The sequence below is a fragment of the Meles meles genome, chromosome 21 (assembly GCF_922984935.1).
Source record: "Meles meles chromosome 21, mMelMel3.1 paternal haplotype, whole genome shotgun sequence".
NCBI lineage: Eukaryota > Metazoa > Chordata > Mammalia > Carnivora > Mustelidae > Meles > Meles meles.
The window spans coordinates 29,593,844-29,612,330 of record NC_060086.1 but is presented as its reverse complement, the minus strand read 5'-3'; the positions used below and the strand labels follow the sequence as shown (position 1 = coordinate 29,612,330).

General features: G+C 40.8%; 1 protein-coding gene and 1 long non-coding RNA gene across 6 annotated transcripts in view; one reads left to right on the top strand and one right to left on the bottom strand.

Annotated features, from left to right (window-relative positions):
- CCP110 (centriolar coiled-coil protein 110) overlaps positions 1-16,731 on the top strand; it is a 26,648-nt gene extending 9,917 nt beyond the window's left edge. For 2 of the 5 annotated variants that reach the window (XM_045993580.1, XM_045993579.1), the window contains 12 exons: positions 887-2,537; positions 5,138-5,268; positions 5,736-5,913; positions 6,447-6,586; positions 7,032-7,148; positions 7,512-7,613; positions 8,020-8,136; positions 9,554-9,627; positions 10,169-10,231; positions 11,157-11,216; positions 11,698-11,783; positions 14,061-16,731. In XM_045993580.1, coding sequence (XP_045849536.1) covers positions 887-2,537; positions 5,138-5,268; positions 5,736-5,913; positions 6,447-6,586; positions 7,032-7,148; positions 7,512-7,613; positions 8,020-8,136; positions 9,554-9,627; positions 10,169-10,231; positions 11,157-11,216; positions 11,698-11,783; positions 14,061-14,113 — 2,772 coding nt within the window. In that variant the 3' untranslated portion in view covers positions 14,114-16,731. The remainder of the gene's footprint in view (positions 1-886; positions 2,538-5,137; positions 5,269-5,735; positions 5,914-6,446; positions 6,587-7,031; positions 7,149-7,511; positions 7,614-8,019; positions 8,137-9,553; positions 9,628-10,168; positions 10,232-11,156; positions 11,217-11,697; positions 11,784-14,060) is intronic. The other 3 variants (XM_045993582.1, XM_045993581.1, XM_045993583.1) reach the window with 3 other exon arrangements.
- Positions 12,563-18,487, bottom strand: LOC123933880. The gene is made up of 2 exons (XR_006816705.1): positions 18,185-18,487; positions 12,563-13,093 (listed from the first exon to the last, which is right to left on the bottom strand). It is a non-coding gene; the product is annotated as an uncharacterized LOC123933880 (long non-coding RNA).

Genomic DNA, 18,487 nt, shown 5'->3' with positions numbered 1-18,487 from the left:
GTTCACTTTTTATTCTTTTGCAAAATCAAATTATTTAGATAGAAAATGTAATTTTATTTTTTCTGTTCTATCTCTTGTGTGTTAGTCGTTCTTGTCTTAATTTACAAAATTTTTATTTATTTTGCTTGTTCTAAAACTCATTAACGGGTTGCTGTTTAAAATGTCAGTTAATGAAATTGAAATTTGCTTTGGTGAATTAGATTTTAAGGTGAAAATCTCTTATTTCTAAGTAACTTCAGCTACATGGCTGAGCTATCATTTAATAAAAGTTACCTCATCATATAGAAGGATTTCAGTTAAAATCTGGTGTAAGCATGTGGGAGGCAGGAGTCTTGTTACTGATTTATTTTTGCTTAATATCCTAGACAAGTTAGCTTTTGGAGTCACTCAAGTAAGAAATTTAATTACTTGCTATTTATCTCATACATTGGTATTCTTAGCGTTCATGGGAGGACCCAGTTGGTGACTTTAATAACATATAATACAGGAGAAAGTTAAAATCTATCTATTCCGAGATTAAGTTGTGCATGGACATGTACATATAGATGTGTGTATGTGCCCATTCACATGTGTGCATATTTGTATCAGAATAGATCATTTCTTTTTTTTCTTATACTCTTTTAATAAATAGGCCAGGATGGCCAATAGATGTTTTTATTTTTTTAAATTATTTTATTTAAAATTTTTTTTATCAGTAGATACTTTTAGTAGTAATTTGAGCCCCATGTGATACACGATACAATAGAAAAAGGTTATCTTAGTTTTTGTCTGTTTTCAAATATTAGAATATTTGAATTTTCTATTTCTATTTTATTTTAGAAAATAATGAAATCAAAGGCCTTTCTTTGCAGTGAGGAAATAATATTTTTTAAATTTCCTTTTCCAGGTTAGAAAAGCACCTAATGCCAGTGATTTTGATCCATGGGAAACTGAAACAGTTTATTCTGATTCAGAAGTCAAAAACTTGAATGTCCCTTCTACATTTCCAAATATCTTGCCAAGCCCTACCGAACACTCTGCTTTAGGAAAGTTTGAAAAGATAACTGGAATTTTGCCATTGAATCATGAGGACCAGTTTAAATCTAATGGGACAGATTCAGCTAGGGACTCAGAATTTAATTCTCTGAAGCACTGTGATAGTTCAGATGTTGTTACCCCCGTGGAAATGGAAGCTTCTGCAAAGATCCCCTCAGCAGCCCCTCAGGAAACTCTTCTGTCCGATGATCTCTTCCCAACCGGTGAAGAACTGAACCCAACACTTTTGGAGGAAGTTACTCCAGATCCCTACATAATGAGTCTTCAGAACCTGATGAAAAAGTCGAAGGAATATATAGAAAGAGAACAATCTAGACGCAGTCTGAGAACTAGTGCGAAGAGGAGTGCTCTCGAGAGTCACTCAGATAAAGAAAACGAGACTGTGAAAGTGACCGACTACGGAAAGGAGAAGGCGCAGTGGCCTGGCAGACCCTGTGCTTCAGTGATTCCGGACAAACCAAGCCTTAATAAATCAAATGTTCTTCTCCAAGGTGCTTCCACTCAAGCAAGCAGCACGAATGAGTCCGTGTTAGGTAGCTTTTCTAAAGTGGACATACCTGTACGAACTGGCCATCGCACTGTTTTAGACCCTGAATCTGATTTTAAAGTCATTCCCACTTTTGTTCCCGAAAATAACATTATCAAAAGTCTTACTGGTTCATATGCCAAATTACCTAGTCCAGAGCCAAGCCTGAGTCCTAAAATGCATCGAAGGCATTCTAGGCCATCATCAGCATGTCATATCCTTATAAATAACCCGATAAATGCCTGTGAGTTAAGTCCTAAAGGAAAAGAGCAGACAGTAGACTTAGTTGTTCAAGATACTGATGAAAAAACAAACATACCTGAAACTGTGCCAAAGTTACCAGTTGATTTAGCAGGAGTTTGTCCAAGCAAGGTTTATGTCACCAAAAATACACCTGAAGCCATACAGGAAGTGGTTGTAGGTAAATCAAATCAGGTATGCCAGTCTTCAGGAAATCATTTAGAAAACAAGGTCATTCATGGACTTGCCATCGTGGAAGGTCAGTTAACGTCTGATGGGAGAGGACCACCCAAGATGGACAGTACATGTCCTACAATGCCAAGATTGCACGAGCCATATGCCACCAGTCAGTGTATAGTGAGTCAAAACTTTGGAACTGTGAGCGCCCTCAAGTCAGCCAATGTGCTGGAGAAAAACACCTGCAATTTACAAATGGAACTGAATAAGTCTTACGATGTAAAAAACCCATCTCCTTTACTGATGCAAAACCAGAATGCCAGACAGCAGATGGACACCCCTACAGTGGCCTGTGGCAATGAACCGTTTTTGGATAACAGTTTTGAGAAAGTTAAACGGAGACTTGATTTAGATATTGATAGTTTGCAAAAAGAAAACTGCCCTTATGTCTTAGCGACTGGAATAGCTGAACAGGAAAGGCAGCATTTGCCAGAAAAAAGATACCCCAAGGGATCTGTCTATATGAACAAGAATAAAATGTTAGAATGTAGTTCCAAAGGTAAGGAAACTTTGAAGTGTTTGACACCTGCCAAGCAGATGGCACCTTTATTGAATACTTTTAATTGACATTTTGAAAAACACTAGTAATTGTCCTCATCTGTTCATCAGGGTTTTCATTTCATTTCTCTTATCGGAGAACCTATAATTAGCTATTGTTTATTGCCATTGGATAGGCTTTCTTAAAGCCTTCTCTTGTTTAAAATATGAATCTTTTACAGTTCACTTTGTATTACAGAGAATATTGTTAGTGACTGGAGGAAAAGGTTCTTGGATGAAACATCACCCGTAGTCTTAATTTAGTGTATTAATACGATATCTTCATTTTAGATGGACAGTGGTTTCTAATATTTTCATCAGTCTGTTGTTTCATTTGTAATGAGATCTTCATGTAGTTGGTCTTTCAGTGAAGCCTTTGACGTCAGCTTATTAGAGAAAAAAACCTGGGATCATGACCTGAGCCGAAGACAGAGGCTTTAATCCACTGAGCCACCCAGGCGCCCCTCTGAGTAGTGTTTTAAAAATGACTTCTTTATTGATAAAAGTTATTTCAAATTTCTTTCATATCTAATGTCATATTAACAGCAACTTGTTAAAACATGTCTTTCTTCTTAACTCCTTACTTTGTTGTTGTGGTTCATAAGTCCATTACCGGTATAAGACATGAGTCAAGTCAATGAAGTTCTTGGATATAAACATTTCAGCTCCAGTGTGATCTATACCTTCCTGAAAAAAACCTTCACATTCTGTAAAATTGCACACTAAAAAAAACGAGGGTTTATGGAAAAATAGGGTTGGGACAGACCGTTGAAAATCTGTGTAACTTTATAAGAACTCTAATAAAAACATCGGTGGGTCCCAGGGGAGCCAGTGTGGATAATCCAGATGGACAGGGCAGTGTGACTGGTGGCTGTGTCTGTGAATACCAGAGGCCCACACAGCTAACCAAGGGGCAGGCCTGGCAGAGCTTTTGAGAGAAGCACGGCCAGTGCGAGGAAGGTGAGGCCAATCATGGAGGCAGCCAGCTTGCTCTCAGAGGAGCCCCTGGGCAGCACTTGGTTATGACTTTCTTAAGATGGAGTTGAAAGCTGAGTGAACTCTCGCTGTTGGTTGAGTGGTTGAGCTGAGGAGCTTTGTCCTTTTTTTGCTGAAAGTTGCATTTTTTTTTAAAGATTTTTTAATTTATTTGACAGAAAGAGAGAGAGATCACAAGTAGGCAGAGAGGCAGGCAGAGAGAGGTGGGGAGGCAGGCACCCAGCCGAGCAGAGAGCCTGGTGTGGGGCTTGATCCCAGGACCCTGAGATCATGACCTGAGCCGAAGGCAGAGGCTCAACTCACTGAGCCACCCAGGCACCCCTGAAAGTTGTATTTCTACTGCTTTTTAGCTCCCTTTTGCCTGTGGAAAATTGCACAGGAATGCAAATTGTTGTAGCTGAATAAAATGTATTTAGGAACAAATGATGGGAATACCATAGTAGATAGATCATATAATATGCTTATCTTTAGTGAAAATCATTGACTGTATATTTGGAAAGAGTGATTCTTTGAATTCAGTTGAATTGCGGCGCGTCCATGAATAGGTACTGCATCTGTGTAATACATGGAATTTCAACATTTGAGAGTGTCTTACCTCTTTCTGTTCAGTAAGTTGCATAGTCACAATGGTTGAATGAATTTTTTAGTTTGCAATTTAAATATCTGAAATTTTAATATCCAGTGTTATTTGGAAACTGAAGCTGAGAAGCTTTACACTATCAAAGGAACATTTATTAAAAAAATCAAAACTAGGGGCGCCTGGGTGGCTCAGTGGGTTAAAGCCTCTGCCTTCGGCTCAGGTCATGATCCCAGGGTCCTGGGATCGAGCCCCACATCGGGCTCTCTTCTCCGCGGGGAGCCTGCTTCCTCCTCTCTCTCTGCCTGCCTCTCTGCCTAAGTTGTGATTTCTCTCTGTCAAATAAATAAAATATTAAAAAACAAAACTAAACAAAACTAGAAGCTACAAAACCGGAGATCTTGGAGAAGGACCAGAGTCAGAAGAGAGGTGAGATACAGACGAGAATCACATCCTGAAGTTAATTTGAGTAAGGAGAGTTGATTTGAGTGAGGACAATCTTTTTTTTTTTTTTTTTTTAAGATTTTATTTATTTGACACAGAGTGAGAGCACAATCAGGGGGTGCGGCAGGCAAAGGGAGAGGGAGAAGCAGGCTCCCCTGCAAAGCTGGGAGTTCGATGTGGGGCTTGATCCCGCGACCCTGGGATCATGACCCTAGCTGAAGTGAGTCACCTAACCAACTGAGCCCCTCAGGTGCCCTGAGTAAGGAGATTCTTGACTGAACAGATAGTCTTGGCTCCATCGGTTCAGATCATGGTGGGATCTGTTGAGTGAGTGGGGATGGTGGCGACAAGCAGGCCTCTTCTTTTCGTAGCATGAAATGAAGGGCGCGGCAGAAGAGAATGTGGCTCAGAGTGGGGACCTGGCTCTACCTTGACTGTGTTATGTCGGACCCAGGAATGTTCTTCGGTCAGAAGAATCATGTAAATTGACTGTCTATCAGATATTAGTAAATTTTCTAAATTCGGGGTGATGTGTTTCTTTTCAGAAGGCGAGGAGATATTAAAAAGCAAGATGTTAGCTTTTGAAGAAATGCGGAAGAGGCTAGAAGAACAGCATGCCCAGCAGTTATCACTACTCATAGCTGAGCAGGAAAGGGAACAGGAAAGATTGCAGAAGGTGAGGAATCCAAACGTAGGGTTATGGGACTGGTAAGTGGAATTTCACTGGGGATAATATGAATTTTGGTCACCTGAAGGATACTTGTAATTTCTTCCCCTGTATATCTTAATCTATGGAGGTGATTGATTTTGATACGTGGATATTGCCAAAATGCGAGGTTTAATATTTAACTCCTTATCGAAAAATAAATGCATAATTCATCAGAAGGATACTTTATTGAATCTTTGATTCAAAACGTTTAGTATTTTTCAAAGATTTTATATATTAATGCTGAACTATGCGTTCTGCAAGAATGTACTGTAAGAACAAGGATACTTGTTTTAAGATTTCATTGGAGCTAGGAAAACTTGAGATTAATCATTTGCTGATAATTACCCATTACTTTTAGCTAAGCCTAAATGGTATCTTGGTACATAATTCAACAGAAGATGTAGCACGCTATATAATACACTGCTAACCTACAGGAAATAGAAGAACAGGAAAAAATGTTAAAAGAGAAGAAGGTGATTGCAGCTGAAGCGTCTGAATCGGGCAGCAACAACACGGCGGACTTAGAATGGAGAAAAATAAATGAGTCTGGCTTGCTGGAAACAATGCTGTCTCAGGTGGACTCGCTCCGTACTTCAAACTCAAATAGTTCTGGTAAATATTTTCAAAATTCTCTTCCGTTGGAAGAAATTATCCTATGGTAAGATATTTTACTTTCAAACTCTAGCTCCATCCTTCAAGTAATCCCGTTTGCCAGCTGCCCAGTAAGTAGTGAAAAATGGAGAGCAGACCAAAGACTGGTGAGCAGGTGTTCGTGAGAAAAGCCACCTCAGCCAGGAGACTCTCAGGAAATTTGACTCAGAGCCCAGGCTTTGTTAGTTCGTGCGGCAGGTGATGTGCTTCAACTGAAAACACAGTTTGCCATCTCCCCAGTGATCTTGAATTACATCTAATCCTTCAGACCCAGCAAGAGCTTATCTTCACATCTACAATTATCCTGAGACGCTGTTTGTGTTGAAAAGATCCATCTGGTGCAGAAGCGTAAAGTCCATAAATATTTCAAGTCTGCACGTGGACTAGTTTCAGAGGCAGTTGTTATTCTTAGCGAGTCCTAAGTGTTTATTTGGATGTTCTGCCTATTCTGATTATATTACGTCAAGTATAACACTGTACATGTATTTCTCTAGGTTTCACAAGTTCTACCCTGCAGCACAGCTTTTCTTCTGCGAACGAAGCACCCTTTTACCTCTGGGGCTCATCAACTAGTGGCTTGACCAAGCTCTCAGTAACAAGGCCTTTTGGAAGGGCCAAACCTAAATGGTCTCAGGTGGGCGAACTTAATGATATTTGCGTGTCTATCTAGCTATCATTTTTAAAGAGGTACATTATCGGTGCGCCTGGGTGGCTCAGTGGGTTAAAGCCTCTGTCTTTGGCTCACGTTGTGATCCCAGAATCCTGGGATCGAGCCCTACGTTGGGCTCTCTGCTTGGCAGGGAGCCTGCTTAACCATCTCTCTCTCTCTCTGCCTCTCTGCCTACTTGTGATCTCTGTCTGTCAAATAAATAAATAAAATCTTAAAAAAAAAAAAAGAGCTACATTATCTTAGGTTGTATAGATGAGGACAGATGTTTGTGCCCTACATCAAATAGCTTGGTCCTTCTCGGAGATGACCACACACAGAGCATACGTGTGTAGAATTCAGCTCATTGTAATAGATTAAGGATTATAAGGCTCAGATTCTTAACTCATGGTGTCTGTCTGATTTCTTCTAGGTTTTCAGTCCGGAATTACAAACAAAATTTAATAAGATAACTGCAGTGGCAAAAGGATTTCTTACTCGAAGGCTTATGCAGACAGATAAGCTGAAACAACTTCGCCAAACTGTAAAAGTAAGGAGCTGGTCCGTTGTTCCTGTTTCACTTCTGGCTCAGTTTCTCAGTCCAGCGATGGCTAGTCACTAGCTAGAGGTGACTCATTAGTTCAGAACTTAGGCAGATCAAACATTTCTTAGTCACTGCAATGTAGGCGATTATAGAAATCTGATTAATCTCATTTAAATGACTTTTTAAAGTGCATAAATGAAGTAGTTCCTATATGTCTCACTTCAAAGGGAGTGCTGTTTGACTTCTGGGAAGTAATAGTGTTATGTTCTTAGTGACTTTGAATTGGCTGAGAAAAAAATCAGAAGGAAATTCCAGTGATCATGAATCTTTCTAGAAAAGTGGTTTTTGAAGGAGTATTTCATCTTCCAGGACACTATGGAGTTCATAAGGAGTTTTCAGTCAGAAGCGCCATTGAAGAGAGGAGTTGTTTCAGCCCAAGATGCTTCTCTTCAGGAAAGAGTGTTAGCTCAGGTAAATGCACATGTCCTGAAGGCTTTTAGATGGAAATTTCTCTCTCTCCCCTCATTTAACCACTGAAAAGAGGTTTTAATTAAAACTTTAACCCTTTTGGGGTACCTGGGTGGCTCAGTCAGTTGGGCGTCTGTCTTCAGGCCAGGTCATGGTTCCAGGATTCTGGGATCCAGCCCCACATCAGGCTCCCCTGCTCGGTGAGGAGCCTGCTTCTCCCTCTCCCTCTGCCATTCTCTCCGATTGTGCTCTCAGGCGCTTTCTATCTGTCTGTCAAATAAATAAAATCTTAAAAAAAAAGAACAAACGTTTTAACCCTTTTCCCTTAAAAGTGTAAGTGCACATAATATTACTAAACTCTAACCTCCTCTTTTTAAATGGGGACAATGTTTTCTTCTTTTGAACCTAGTTGCGAGCCGCCCTGTATGGTATTCATGACATATTCTTTGTAATGGATGCAGCTGAAAGAATGTCTATTCTCCATCATGACCGAGAGGTTCGCAAAGAGAAAATGCTCAGGCAAATGGTATGTTACATGATTTTTTAATGAAAGAAGAGTGGAAAAGAAAAACTATTTCTTCTACACTCATAGAGCTTCTGGTACTTCTGATACCAGATACATGTTTTTCCCCACGCCAATCACTTCTCCCACACCAGCTGGGAGTCGTACAATTCACTTCAGTTCTGGTAGTATCTAGTCGGAGTTAAGAGTCCAATACTACAAGATAAGGAGGCAGTTAAGACTTCCTCCCATCCAAAGTCTCAGGTGTCACTTATATTTCTGACTGACCAGCTGTAAAACACGATTCCCATAACCCTGCCTTTGGGTTTGATAATTTTCTAGAATGTCTCACAGTAGTTAGGGGATTTGCTGGTTTACAGATTAGGAGACGCATAGAGCAGGGACTGGAAGGGCCCTGAGGGCAGGAGCTTCTGTCCCTCCGTGGGGTTGGAGTGTGCCATCTTCCCGGCACATGGATGTGTTCATGGAAGCTCTCTGAACCCCATCCTTTAGGTATTGCTATGGAGGATTTATCATGTAGGCATGATCAGTGATTAACTCAATCTCTAGCCCCTCTCTTGTCTCTGGACAAGGGGGTAAGCTTCTACTCCTGCTTGGTCTTTCTGATGACTAGCCTGTACCTGGGAGCCCCTTCCAAAAGTTGTCTTATTGGAACAAAAGATGCTTCTATCACCCAGAAAATTCCAAGGGATTTATGAGCTCTGTGTCAGGAACTGAGGTCAAGACCAAATATTAGAGCAGAAGATCACCATCACTATCTCAGCTTCCGAGGGTTTTAGGAGCTCTGTCTTAGGAACAGGGGTCAAAGATCAAATATCAGCAGGAATGAGGGGTGGAGACCAATATATTTATTTCTTCTTATTTCACATTGAGGTTCTTCTGGGTTGGAGGTAATTGATACCAAATCTCATTCTCTATTTTGACTTTAGCATGTTCCCTGCAATTTTAAGCATAGACCGTTCCCAGGATTACCAGCAACACTTAGCTCTAAAGACAGATTTAAAAGAATTGGGTTTCGTTTTGTGATTAGATTTTGGAGTTGAAGCATTCACTGTTGTTTGGATGACTTCTAAAAAACTATCATGGCTCCTGATTGAATTTCCTTTGAGCTATCAGGTGGATTTTGTCTTTTTGGAAACCAGAGTTTTTTTTAAAATCTGTCAGAGTGTTGGAGGTGTGTAGTTTGAATCAGTGATTTTAAATGGGTCAACAAAAGAAAAAGAAGCTAAATTTATATTATTTCATTGGGAAAAATAATTATAATTATATAAGAAGTTGGACTGTTTTAGTTCTAAAGACAGATTAAGTTAAAGTTTCAAATACTAGTAAGAGAAGCTTTTCCATGCAGACTGAGATCATCCCTGTATTATTTTAGTGGTATTACTGGTTCCACTCAAGCTTTTTGGTTTGTGTTTTCAAGGACAAAATGAAAAGTCCACGAGTGGCCCTGTCGGCTGCAACACAGAAGTCTCTCGATAGGAGGAAGTACATGAAGTAAGTTTTCTTTGTTTCATGTCACATTAATTCAGTTACTAACAAAGCAATTAATTTTAGTCATCTGTTGGTCTATTTGTGATTCAAATTAGATGAAAGTTCACTTTTCTACAGCTCAGTTGATAGATATCCCCTTTTTTAATATGAAGTTTTGTTATTCAGGTGGTAAAATCTGATTTCATCTTTAGGTTAAATGTATCAATTACTGAAGGAGACTAAGTCTTCACTTGTGTCATCATAGCCACTCAGCCTTAAAAATAGTTAAATTTTATATTCAGTATAATTTTACATCTTTTGAATATATTCTTTGTCTAATATGCAAAAGACTTCATGGGAGGAAAACCTAATGCCAAGAACCAGGATTGGTAAGTCTTAGTAAGCTGTTTCTTTCTGGAAAGTTATCTCCAGTGCGCTGAGTGCAGTTGAGTAGCACAGCAACCTGTAAATGACTTGTTTCTGTCATCCTGCATCACATCCAGAAGCGTTTTCTCTCCTTTTCTAAATACAATGTTTGCGTGTCCTTATTTTTATGTTGTATTAGAGCTGCTGAAATGGGAATGACAAATAAGAAATTTCTGGTTAAGCAAAATCCTTCCGAAACAAGGTGAGAAGAATCATTTCGTCTCTGTGAGAAACTATTTATTTATTAAAAAAAAATTATAAATCCCAAGCTTACTTTCTGTTCATTTAGTTCTAACATTAGATCAGTAGGACAGTCTCTGCTGGCTAGAGGATTGAAGACACCGAGATCCATATTAACACTAGGTCATGTACCTGGTTACATGTCAGACCAGGTGTTTCTGGACCTTTCTTTAGGATATGCCATCTCAGGTAGAAATTTCAGCACCCTATGTCCCAAGCTCAGCTCATAACCCAGGACTTACTTAAGTAACTTACTAAAAAACCTTAGTGGCTTCTGGGTGGCTCAGTCAGTTAAGTGTCTGTCTGCCTTAGGCTCAAGTCATGATCCAGCGTCCTGGGATTGAGCCTTATGTGGGACTCCCTGCTCAGAGGGGAGCCTGCTTCTCTCTCTCCCTCTGCCTGCCCCGCTCTGTCCCCAGGCCACTTGTGGGCGCCCACACCCGTGCACTCGCTCACTCTCTCTCTTGCTCTCTATCTCAAATAAATGAAATGTTTAAAAAAATAAGTAAAAACCTTAGAAAGCTAGCTTAATATTTCTGACCTTATTTCTACTTTTACAAGAGTGATGCTAGTTGGATGTTTGAAAGGAAAAGTTGGTTTTTGTAAAGTATATAAATAAATTACCTAAAAACCCAAGAGTTAAACACATACATTGGACATCCTGATTAAAAACCCAAGATTTGGGCTCTCAGTGAGCAAAATATAAGTACCATATTAATATGCTTCAATCAGCTTGATTTGCTGTGCGGTATTACTATACTGGTCTATCTGCATAGATGACTTCCATCTCACGGTTAATCATCTTTCATCTATTAAAATAAAAAGCGGGGTGTGGGGAATGAATTTATGTCATTCTCTTTTGAATTAATTTTTTACTTTGTCAACAGAGTCCTTCAGCCAAACCAAGGACAGAATGCACCCGTTCACAGGCTCCTTAGTAGACAAGGGTAAGAATGCCACCGCAGGGTACTTAAAAACATCCAAATCAAAATTAGCTTTGAGCGGGAAATAATTTAGTGCTGTTTACTTAAAGGGTAACTATTTTACAAATGTGATTTGTTCATAGCATTATGAAGATCTTTTAAAGTTTTGTGTTCAAAGATAACCCTTTGGTGTACTGTTGTGTATTATATTTTAATTATCATCTTACGTTGGCACGTTTTTACTTTTCATTTCATACCATTTTACTCACTAAGAGTTGTAAGCATCCATATAGTAAGCTCAGCATCACCAAAGTGGTTCTCCAGCGAAGTCTTCTAGTCCCTGCTGAAGCAGTGTAGCTTCCTTGCTGTGCGCATGCGTGAGACTTTCGTCCTTTTCGAGCTTATTTGTACTTTGAACCGTTGATGCACTATGGTTGCTTTCTTTGAATGTTGAACATTTAGACCTTAATGCAAGTGACTTATTAATTTTTTTATATTCAATTAGAACCCCTAAGACATCAGTGAAGGGGGTTGTGCAAAATAGACAGAAGTCTTCACAGAGCAGAGTGCCTAACAGAGCGCCTGTTTCAGGTGTGTAGCAAACGAGTTCCCGAAGCCCGTTCAGTAGAAGGACGTGCACGAGCTGCCCCGTGATGCAGGCCACACTAGTGCAATACCTTGTCTTTCCTTGCCACCATAATTTGGGCATATTCACCATCATTCCTGCGAGTGATCATCTGTGTTAGTATGCTGTGGCAGTCAGGAGATCGTAGTAAACCTGTGGTTCCAATCTGGATTTCTGTAATGAAACACTAATATTTTTTTAATCTGAAAAATTTATAGAATTACACATGCTTAATTCAGAAAACTTTTTTATACGTGAGTAAAGTGTAGTAACCGATGCCTAAATCTACGTGTTTGTTCAGCTTTGGGGAAGTGTATCACCTGGGAATATTTCTATCTGCACGTAAAGCCATGAAAAATTTCTCCCTCTGGCCAAAAGATCACATGTGAATATGCCAGGTGGGAGGGGGTAAGTTTTGTTTTTGTTGTTTTATGGATTTTAAATTGTTTATGGTGGCAAGAAGACAAATTCAGTATTAAGCTAATGCAAAGCTGTTAAGCTACTGTTTTAATATTTTGTGGGTATCTTTGTTAAGACACATTGATAAGCTCACCAAAAATTATGTGATCCATTAAAAAATACTTTACTTTTTACTTTAAAGTGCTTTGCTTTAACTACACTGCTTTCTAAACATTTAAAAGAAACCTAAATTAATCGCTAGAAAATGAAGATTAAATCTCTAATCAATTCTAATCTTCCCATTAATATGCAATTAGGCATATTTCAGAGCTTTTATTACTACGTGATTTCCTCCAAATTAGGAGGGAATGAACAACATAAATTTTTTCGTGTTATTGCTGTTTGTTCACATAAGGTTGAAGAGGGAATGAGATATACTGATCATAACTTTGAAGTGATTGCTGACTTTTTGCACGTATATGGTGAATTTAATTCATTATGTTGCATATGTAAAGTATAATATAAAAGGTCATCTTTCGGAAGTTGCTGTGAGTGACAGTCAGTGGAGTTGTTTTAAATGAGACTGTGTAGCTGAAGATCCTGCTTATTCCAGAGGTGGTCAGAATCAGCTGGTTTGAAAGGTTTCTGAAAGAACTCAGACCAAACACCAGATCTGTTGCTTGTGAAGTTATGTGGAATTTTAAGACCTTGGCAATTTTTTCCCATATTAGAGTTATATATTGTGATAAATCCTGGCCAGTTGGTGATTCATTGAGGAATTAGTGTTGTTGTGTGCTGTATTCTCCACTTGCCACGGTGATGACTATCCATATTCTTGTCTCATGCATTTCATCTCCACTGTTTGTCCCTCGTGAATCTGTAAGAAAAAGAACAAGTAATGCTCAACAGTATGGAGGATGAATAGGAGGTCATTGCCATTAGTAACGTACTGAAGTTCAGTATCCAGAACTAGTGTGGTTTAATTGTATTGCTTTGTAATTATTAATACAAATGAACTTATCATGTATAATTATTATATATCTAAACAAATACAAAATTTCCTGTTTTTTCTAAAGATTTACTTGTACATGAGTGCCTTATTTATAGAAATGAAGAAGACTAAGATTTTATCATTTTACGTAAATTGAAAATTTGGGATATGCCTGACTAATATTCTAACTGAATTTCAACACAGAGATCCATAGTGGCAGTTGGAAAGATCATTCTTTCTTGCTTATATTTTTAATGGCCTGGATTATGTTTCAGACAAACTTGAACTTCATGCTTTATTTTGATCTGCATGGAGAATGAACCCTTTATTTAGCAATTTATAGAAAGCTCATTTTTGTTGTGATGATAGACTTTCATACTCTTAGACCGAAGTAGGATGCTAAGGGCTTACAGTTTGTTGCAAAGCAGTTAAAGGTGTTTATGGTTCTTATAAACTAAATTGCAGTCTCTGATCTCATGTTTTAAAACATTTGCTCATTTGATGTCTTGTGCTTGACTCAGGAGTTTATAGTGACATTCAGAAGCCACTAATTAAAGCAAAGTAGAAGCAGTAAGGCGAAACGGTTGTTAAGTAAAACAACAAATCAGGTGTAACTGGGTTCTCAGAGTCTGCTTCTGGCTGCTTCTTTAGGCACGTGACCTACTCTCCCATGTCTTGGTTTTATTATCCTTAAGATAGTAGTAACAGTCTACCTCGGGATTATTTTATGTAAGGATTGAGTATGATCATGTATATCGCTTAGCTCGGTGCCTCGTGTATAGTGAACACTCATTAATTGGAATTATAGAAAAATTGACACTGAGAAATAATATTAGTTTTGCTCTATTTTTAGGAGTATATGCAGGAAAAATCCAAAGAAAGCGGCCAAATGTTGCGACAATTTAAGAAGACAGCATTCGTTAGGATGAACAAGGGGCCGGTGGGTGGGGGGCTACACGCTTATGATTTTTTCCTGCGCAGGACTCTTTAGTTAACCCTGGACTGTTTACACAGGCAAAATGACATCAAAGGGCTGAGCAGTTATCTGCAAACTTGATCAGTCTGGCTGTTTCCTTCTCTACACCCTCAGTATCCTCTTAAGATTAGGTTTGGGTGAAAACACAGTAGTATTTAGTAATCGACCATCTCTGCTTAACCTGTGCAAACATAAGTTTGTTTTCTGTACCCAGATGTCTGCTGAGAATGTTTTTTTTGTAAATTTCAAGGACATTTGGATTTATTTCTATAAAATGTCGAAAAGGTGTGATAAATTACAAATACGTTTGGAAACACAAATTTCATTTACCTCTTCTTACTGATTGCTAAATTTGATAAATTAGATACTGTTCTATTCAAGAGAGAATTACCACAGAAGAATGTTTTTCTTTGGTTTTATAAAACTTAAACACTGGTTAATCTCTCAGTCTTCATATTCTTGGACTTAGAGGATAATCTCATAGGAGAAAACACTTGCCTGCTGATTGTGGTCCCTCCAGAATTTACCACAGAAGGAGCTGGGGGCCACCGTTTTGGTCACCAGTGTACATTCGTCTTAACCACTAGTTGTCTTGTGCAGAAATGTTAGGTTTAATGTAGGTTACCCCAGTACTCTTGGAAACACTCCTCCTAAATCATAAAATCTTTCTGTGGAGGGTAACAAATTAGGGAGATAGCACAGTCTTGAAGGTAGTAGCACCTAGGAGTGAATCCATGTGTCCATTCTGTAAAATTGAGTCACCCTGCATGCACTTCTGTTTCCTTGGTGGTTGGCGTATTTTGTTCCATCATAGTCTGTTTTTTCTAGCTTGCCTGATTTAGGAGACACTAAAGGGCTATACAATAAGTTCAGACTTTTCAGTGGGATAGTAATATTGTCGAGTTAAAATTCTGCATTACTGATATATAAGGTTTTCATCACTAATGTATTCATTTAAAATAGAAACCAAAAAATGTTACCAAGGGAACATGATTTTATGGAAGAGAATGTCACTGTTAATTTATCATGCCATTTCCAAAAAGGGCTTTGTGCTATTCACATAAAATTGGGACTGTGTACACTTAACTCTTTCTAACTTGAATTTTAAATAATACTGGTATTTTGAAAATGCAGACTATATATATTCTTAATATCCTTTTAAGAAAGTGGAGATAAAGATTGTTTTCTCCAATTTTCTGTCCTATTTAAAATCTAGCTGTTACATCCAGCTGTAGATAGGCAATAATAATCTACTCTGGGTGTAAACTTGATTTTCTTTATTGAGATATGTATCATTTATCATTTATTAAATGAGTGAGCCAGGAAATCAGAAGACAGTCAAAAACGTCTGAGTTACCAATTTTTTATTTGTAGGCAAAGTGTATCAAAATATCTTAATATGATAAATTGTGCTTTATCATTCTGAAAACTCAGGATACACCTTACTCATATCATTGTGGGTCTTTCCAGAAAGAAAAGAGATGCTACAGGTTTTGTGCACAATAATGCAAATTAGCTAAAACAAATAGTATGTTTTGGAGAAAGTTAAAAGTAGCTTTAGATAAAGGTTGAGAAACGGGAGTGTTTTTTTGTTTTTTGTTTTTTAAGGTAAAAGCATGTGTTACACACCTATTTTAATGCTCACAGCTTCTTCTCATCAAAGTGCCGGAAGTTGTTTTGTGCTTTTACTGGATTTTTTTATTTATAAATGTTATTTTTGTTATTTTTACTTTGAGTGGAATGTTCGGAATGTAAATTGTATTTATTTTTATACTTTAATTTTCACCAGTTTTGCTTCTAGGCAAAAGGCAAAATAAACTTTTCATCTTCAAAGAAATCGAGTTTGATCTTTATTTGCCAACGAAAGGGACACTGAGGGATAGATACAGAAAAATCTCTGGGCAAAACATTAATACTGTAAGGCTCTTTTTTATAATTAAAAGTCCCATGAAAAGTGTGTCTCCTATTTAAGGTGTAACCTATACCAGTGCTTTGTCCAGCATTTGATTTTGCACCAATCGGACTTTTCAGGAAGGGAAAGTTCACGGGAGCTGGAGCTCTCTCAGGTGAGTAGGAGCTGGCAGCCTCCTGGGGGCCGAGGGGAGGGAATGCTGAGGTTGAAGTGCACATCAAAGCTGCGGATTGCAATTAGCACGCTTGGAGGGCCAGGTCTTGCTGCTTACCAGGGCCTCATGGTCCAAGGTGAGCTCCCTGAACGGGCCTCACTTTCCCCTCTTCCTGGGGAGAGCCTGCACTGTATAATCGGAAAGAGCCGATCACTTTTCCTGGGGCCTCCCTTCCACTGTGGTTCGTTTCATCTGCGGGAATGGTGCACACGACGATATGACTGGGGGGCCTCTCTCCTCATACCGACTCACACGTAGCTGAAAATAAGCCCCCCCCCCCCCCGCCAGCCCCCAGTGAAAAGTAGCAGTTATGCAAAAATCAGCAAATGGAGGTGGATTGCTTTACCACCGAGGGACCACAGCGGGCACACGCATGCGTTATAAGAATAATTTAAAAGAAACAAGAAAGAATCACTGTGTTGTATGCCTGAAACTAATATCACACTGTATGTTAAGTGGAATGAAAATAAAAACAAAAAAGGGGCGCCTGGGTGGCTCAGTGGGTTAAAGCCTCTGCCTTCGGCTCAGGTCATGGTCTCAGGGTCCTGGGATCGAGCCCCGCAACGGGCTCTCTGTTCAGCGGGGAGCCTGCTTCCTCCTCTCTGCCTGCCTCTCCGCCTACTTGTGATCTCTCTCTGACAAATAAATAAATTAAAAATTAAAAACAAACAAAAAAAACCCCAACCCAATCTAAAAACAACAACAAAAAACCCCAAAAACAATAACAGAAGGGAGACTTGTTGAATACAGCAAATCGAACTGGAATATGGTCCGCGAGAGCCGGCGCCGGTGAGCACGCGCAGGCGACCGTAGCTGGCCCTGCAGACCAAAGCTCTCAAGGTGTACCGCGACCCGGGGCGGGTCTGATGACGACGCGCGGCTTCGGGTGAGCGCAGAGCGCGCGCCGGGCGCGGTAGAGCCGTCGTCCCACACCTGAGCGCCCGCGTCAGTCTCGTGTCCCGGGTAACCGCGCCACATACGGCGCGCGGAGCTCCCCCAGTGCCGTCGGAGGGCCGGGAGTGCGGTATTCGGCTGTTTCCCCGAGAATGTGGTTCCCGCGCTGTCAGAAGAGGCAAGCAAGCCCCAAGGGGGCGAAGCGGGGGACCAGATGCCGCCCGGCGATGCAGTGCGTCTCCGCACCAGATCGGTCAACCGCAGCCGCTGCCGCCCGGGGCACTCGGGCGCCTTAGGCGGGCCACCTGCAGGGGCTCCCGAACTGGGGCGCTGATGTCAGAGGTTTGCTGGGAGGGGACCGTCAAGCGGCTGCACAGCGCCTGACACAGTAAGCAGGCAGTACACTGCAGCTCTTAGGAAAACATCGGATTTTTTTTTAATCCGAGAAAACACCGCAACACCTAAATTCTGTGGTCGAAACGGGGATCCACCTTTACGGAAACGTACAGTTTTGCCAAATTAGGTGACAAGCTATAACCCTAACTTCCCTATGCGGTTTAGCTCCCCTGAAGGCGGTCATCTCGGATCCACGGCAGCCCTTAGAGACCCGGGATGTTAGTCCCGGGAGGGGGCACAGCAGGGGAAAGCAGCGGCGGGGTAAGAACGGCGCCTATCCCAGGGCAACAGCAAATTAGCCGTAAATCCGCGCAAACCCCAGAGAACCTCTTCTCATCCCTAGCCACGATTAAGGTCTTCGCTGCGTCCGTGTCCTACTCCTCCTCCGCCCCCAGAGGGCGCTGGTGGGCTAGGCAACCGGGGGTCCCTTCCCACACCTGGCGCATGTCCACGCTGCGGCACGCCTCCGGGGGTGGGTCGGGGAGCCTACGATTGCCCTTCACAATCATGGCGCACGGATACTGCGGTGGAAATGCGTCCGCCCCTTACAATCATGGCATCTAGGCCGGCGCTCCGCCAGTGTACCTGGCCGGTCACCGTTGTGGAATGACGGACCTTCCGGGGAAGTAGGCCCACCCCTCGCGATCATGGCGTCTGACACGAGCTTCGGTAGTGTATTTGACTCTCGCAGTCACGGCCCAGTCACCGGAAGTGTGCCTGCCCCTTACAGTCCCGGCGCCCACGACCGGCCCAACCTCGGGTCTTCGATGCTGGTGCCCATCTCAGTAACAATAATGCCGGTGGACGTGGCAGCCTGGGATGTAAGGGAGAGCCCCTGTCCTTTACAGTCACGTCACTGGCAGACAGCACAGCCTGGATTTTGCAACA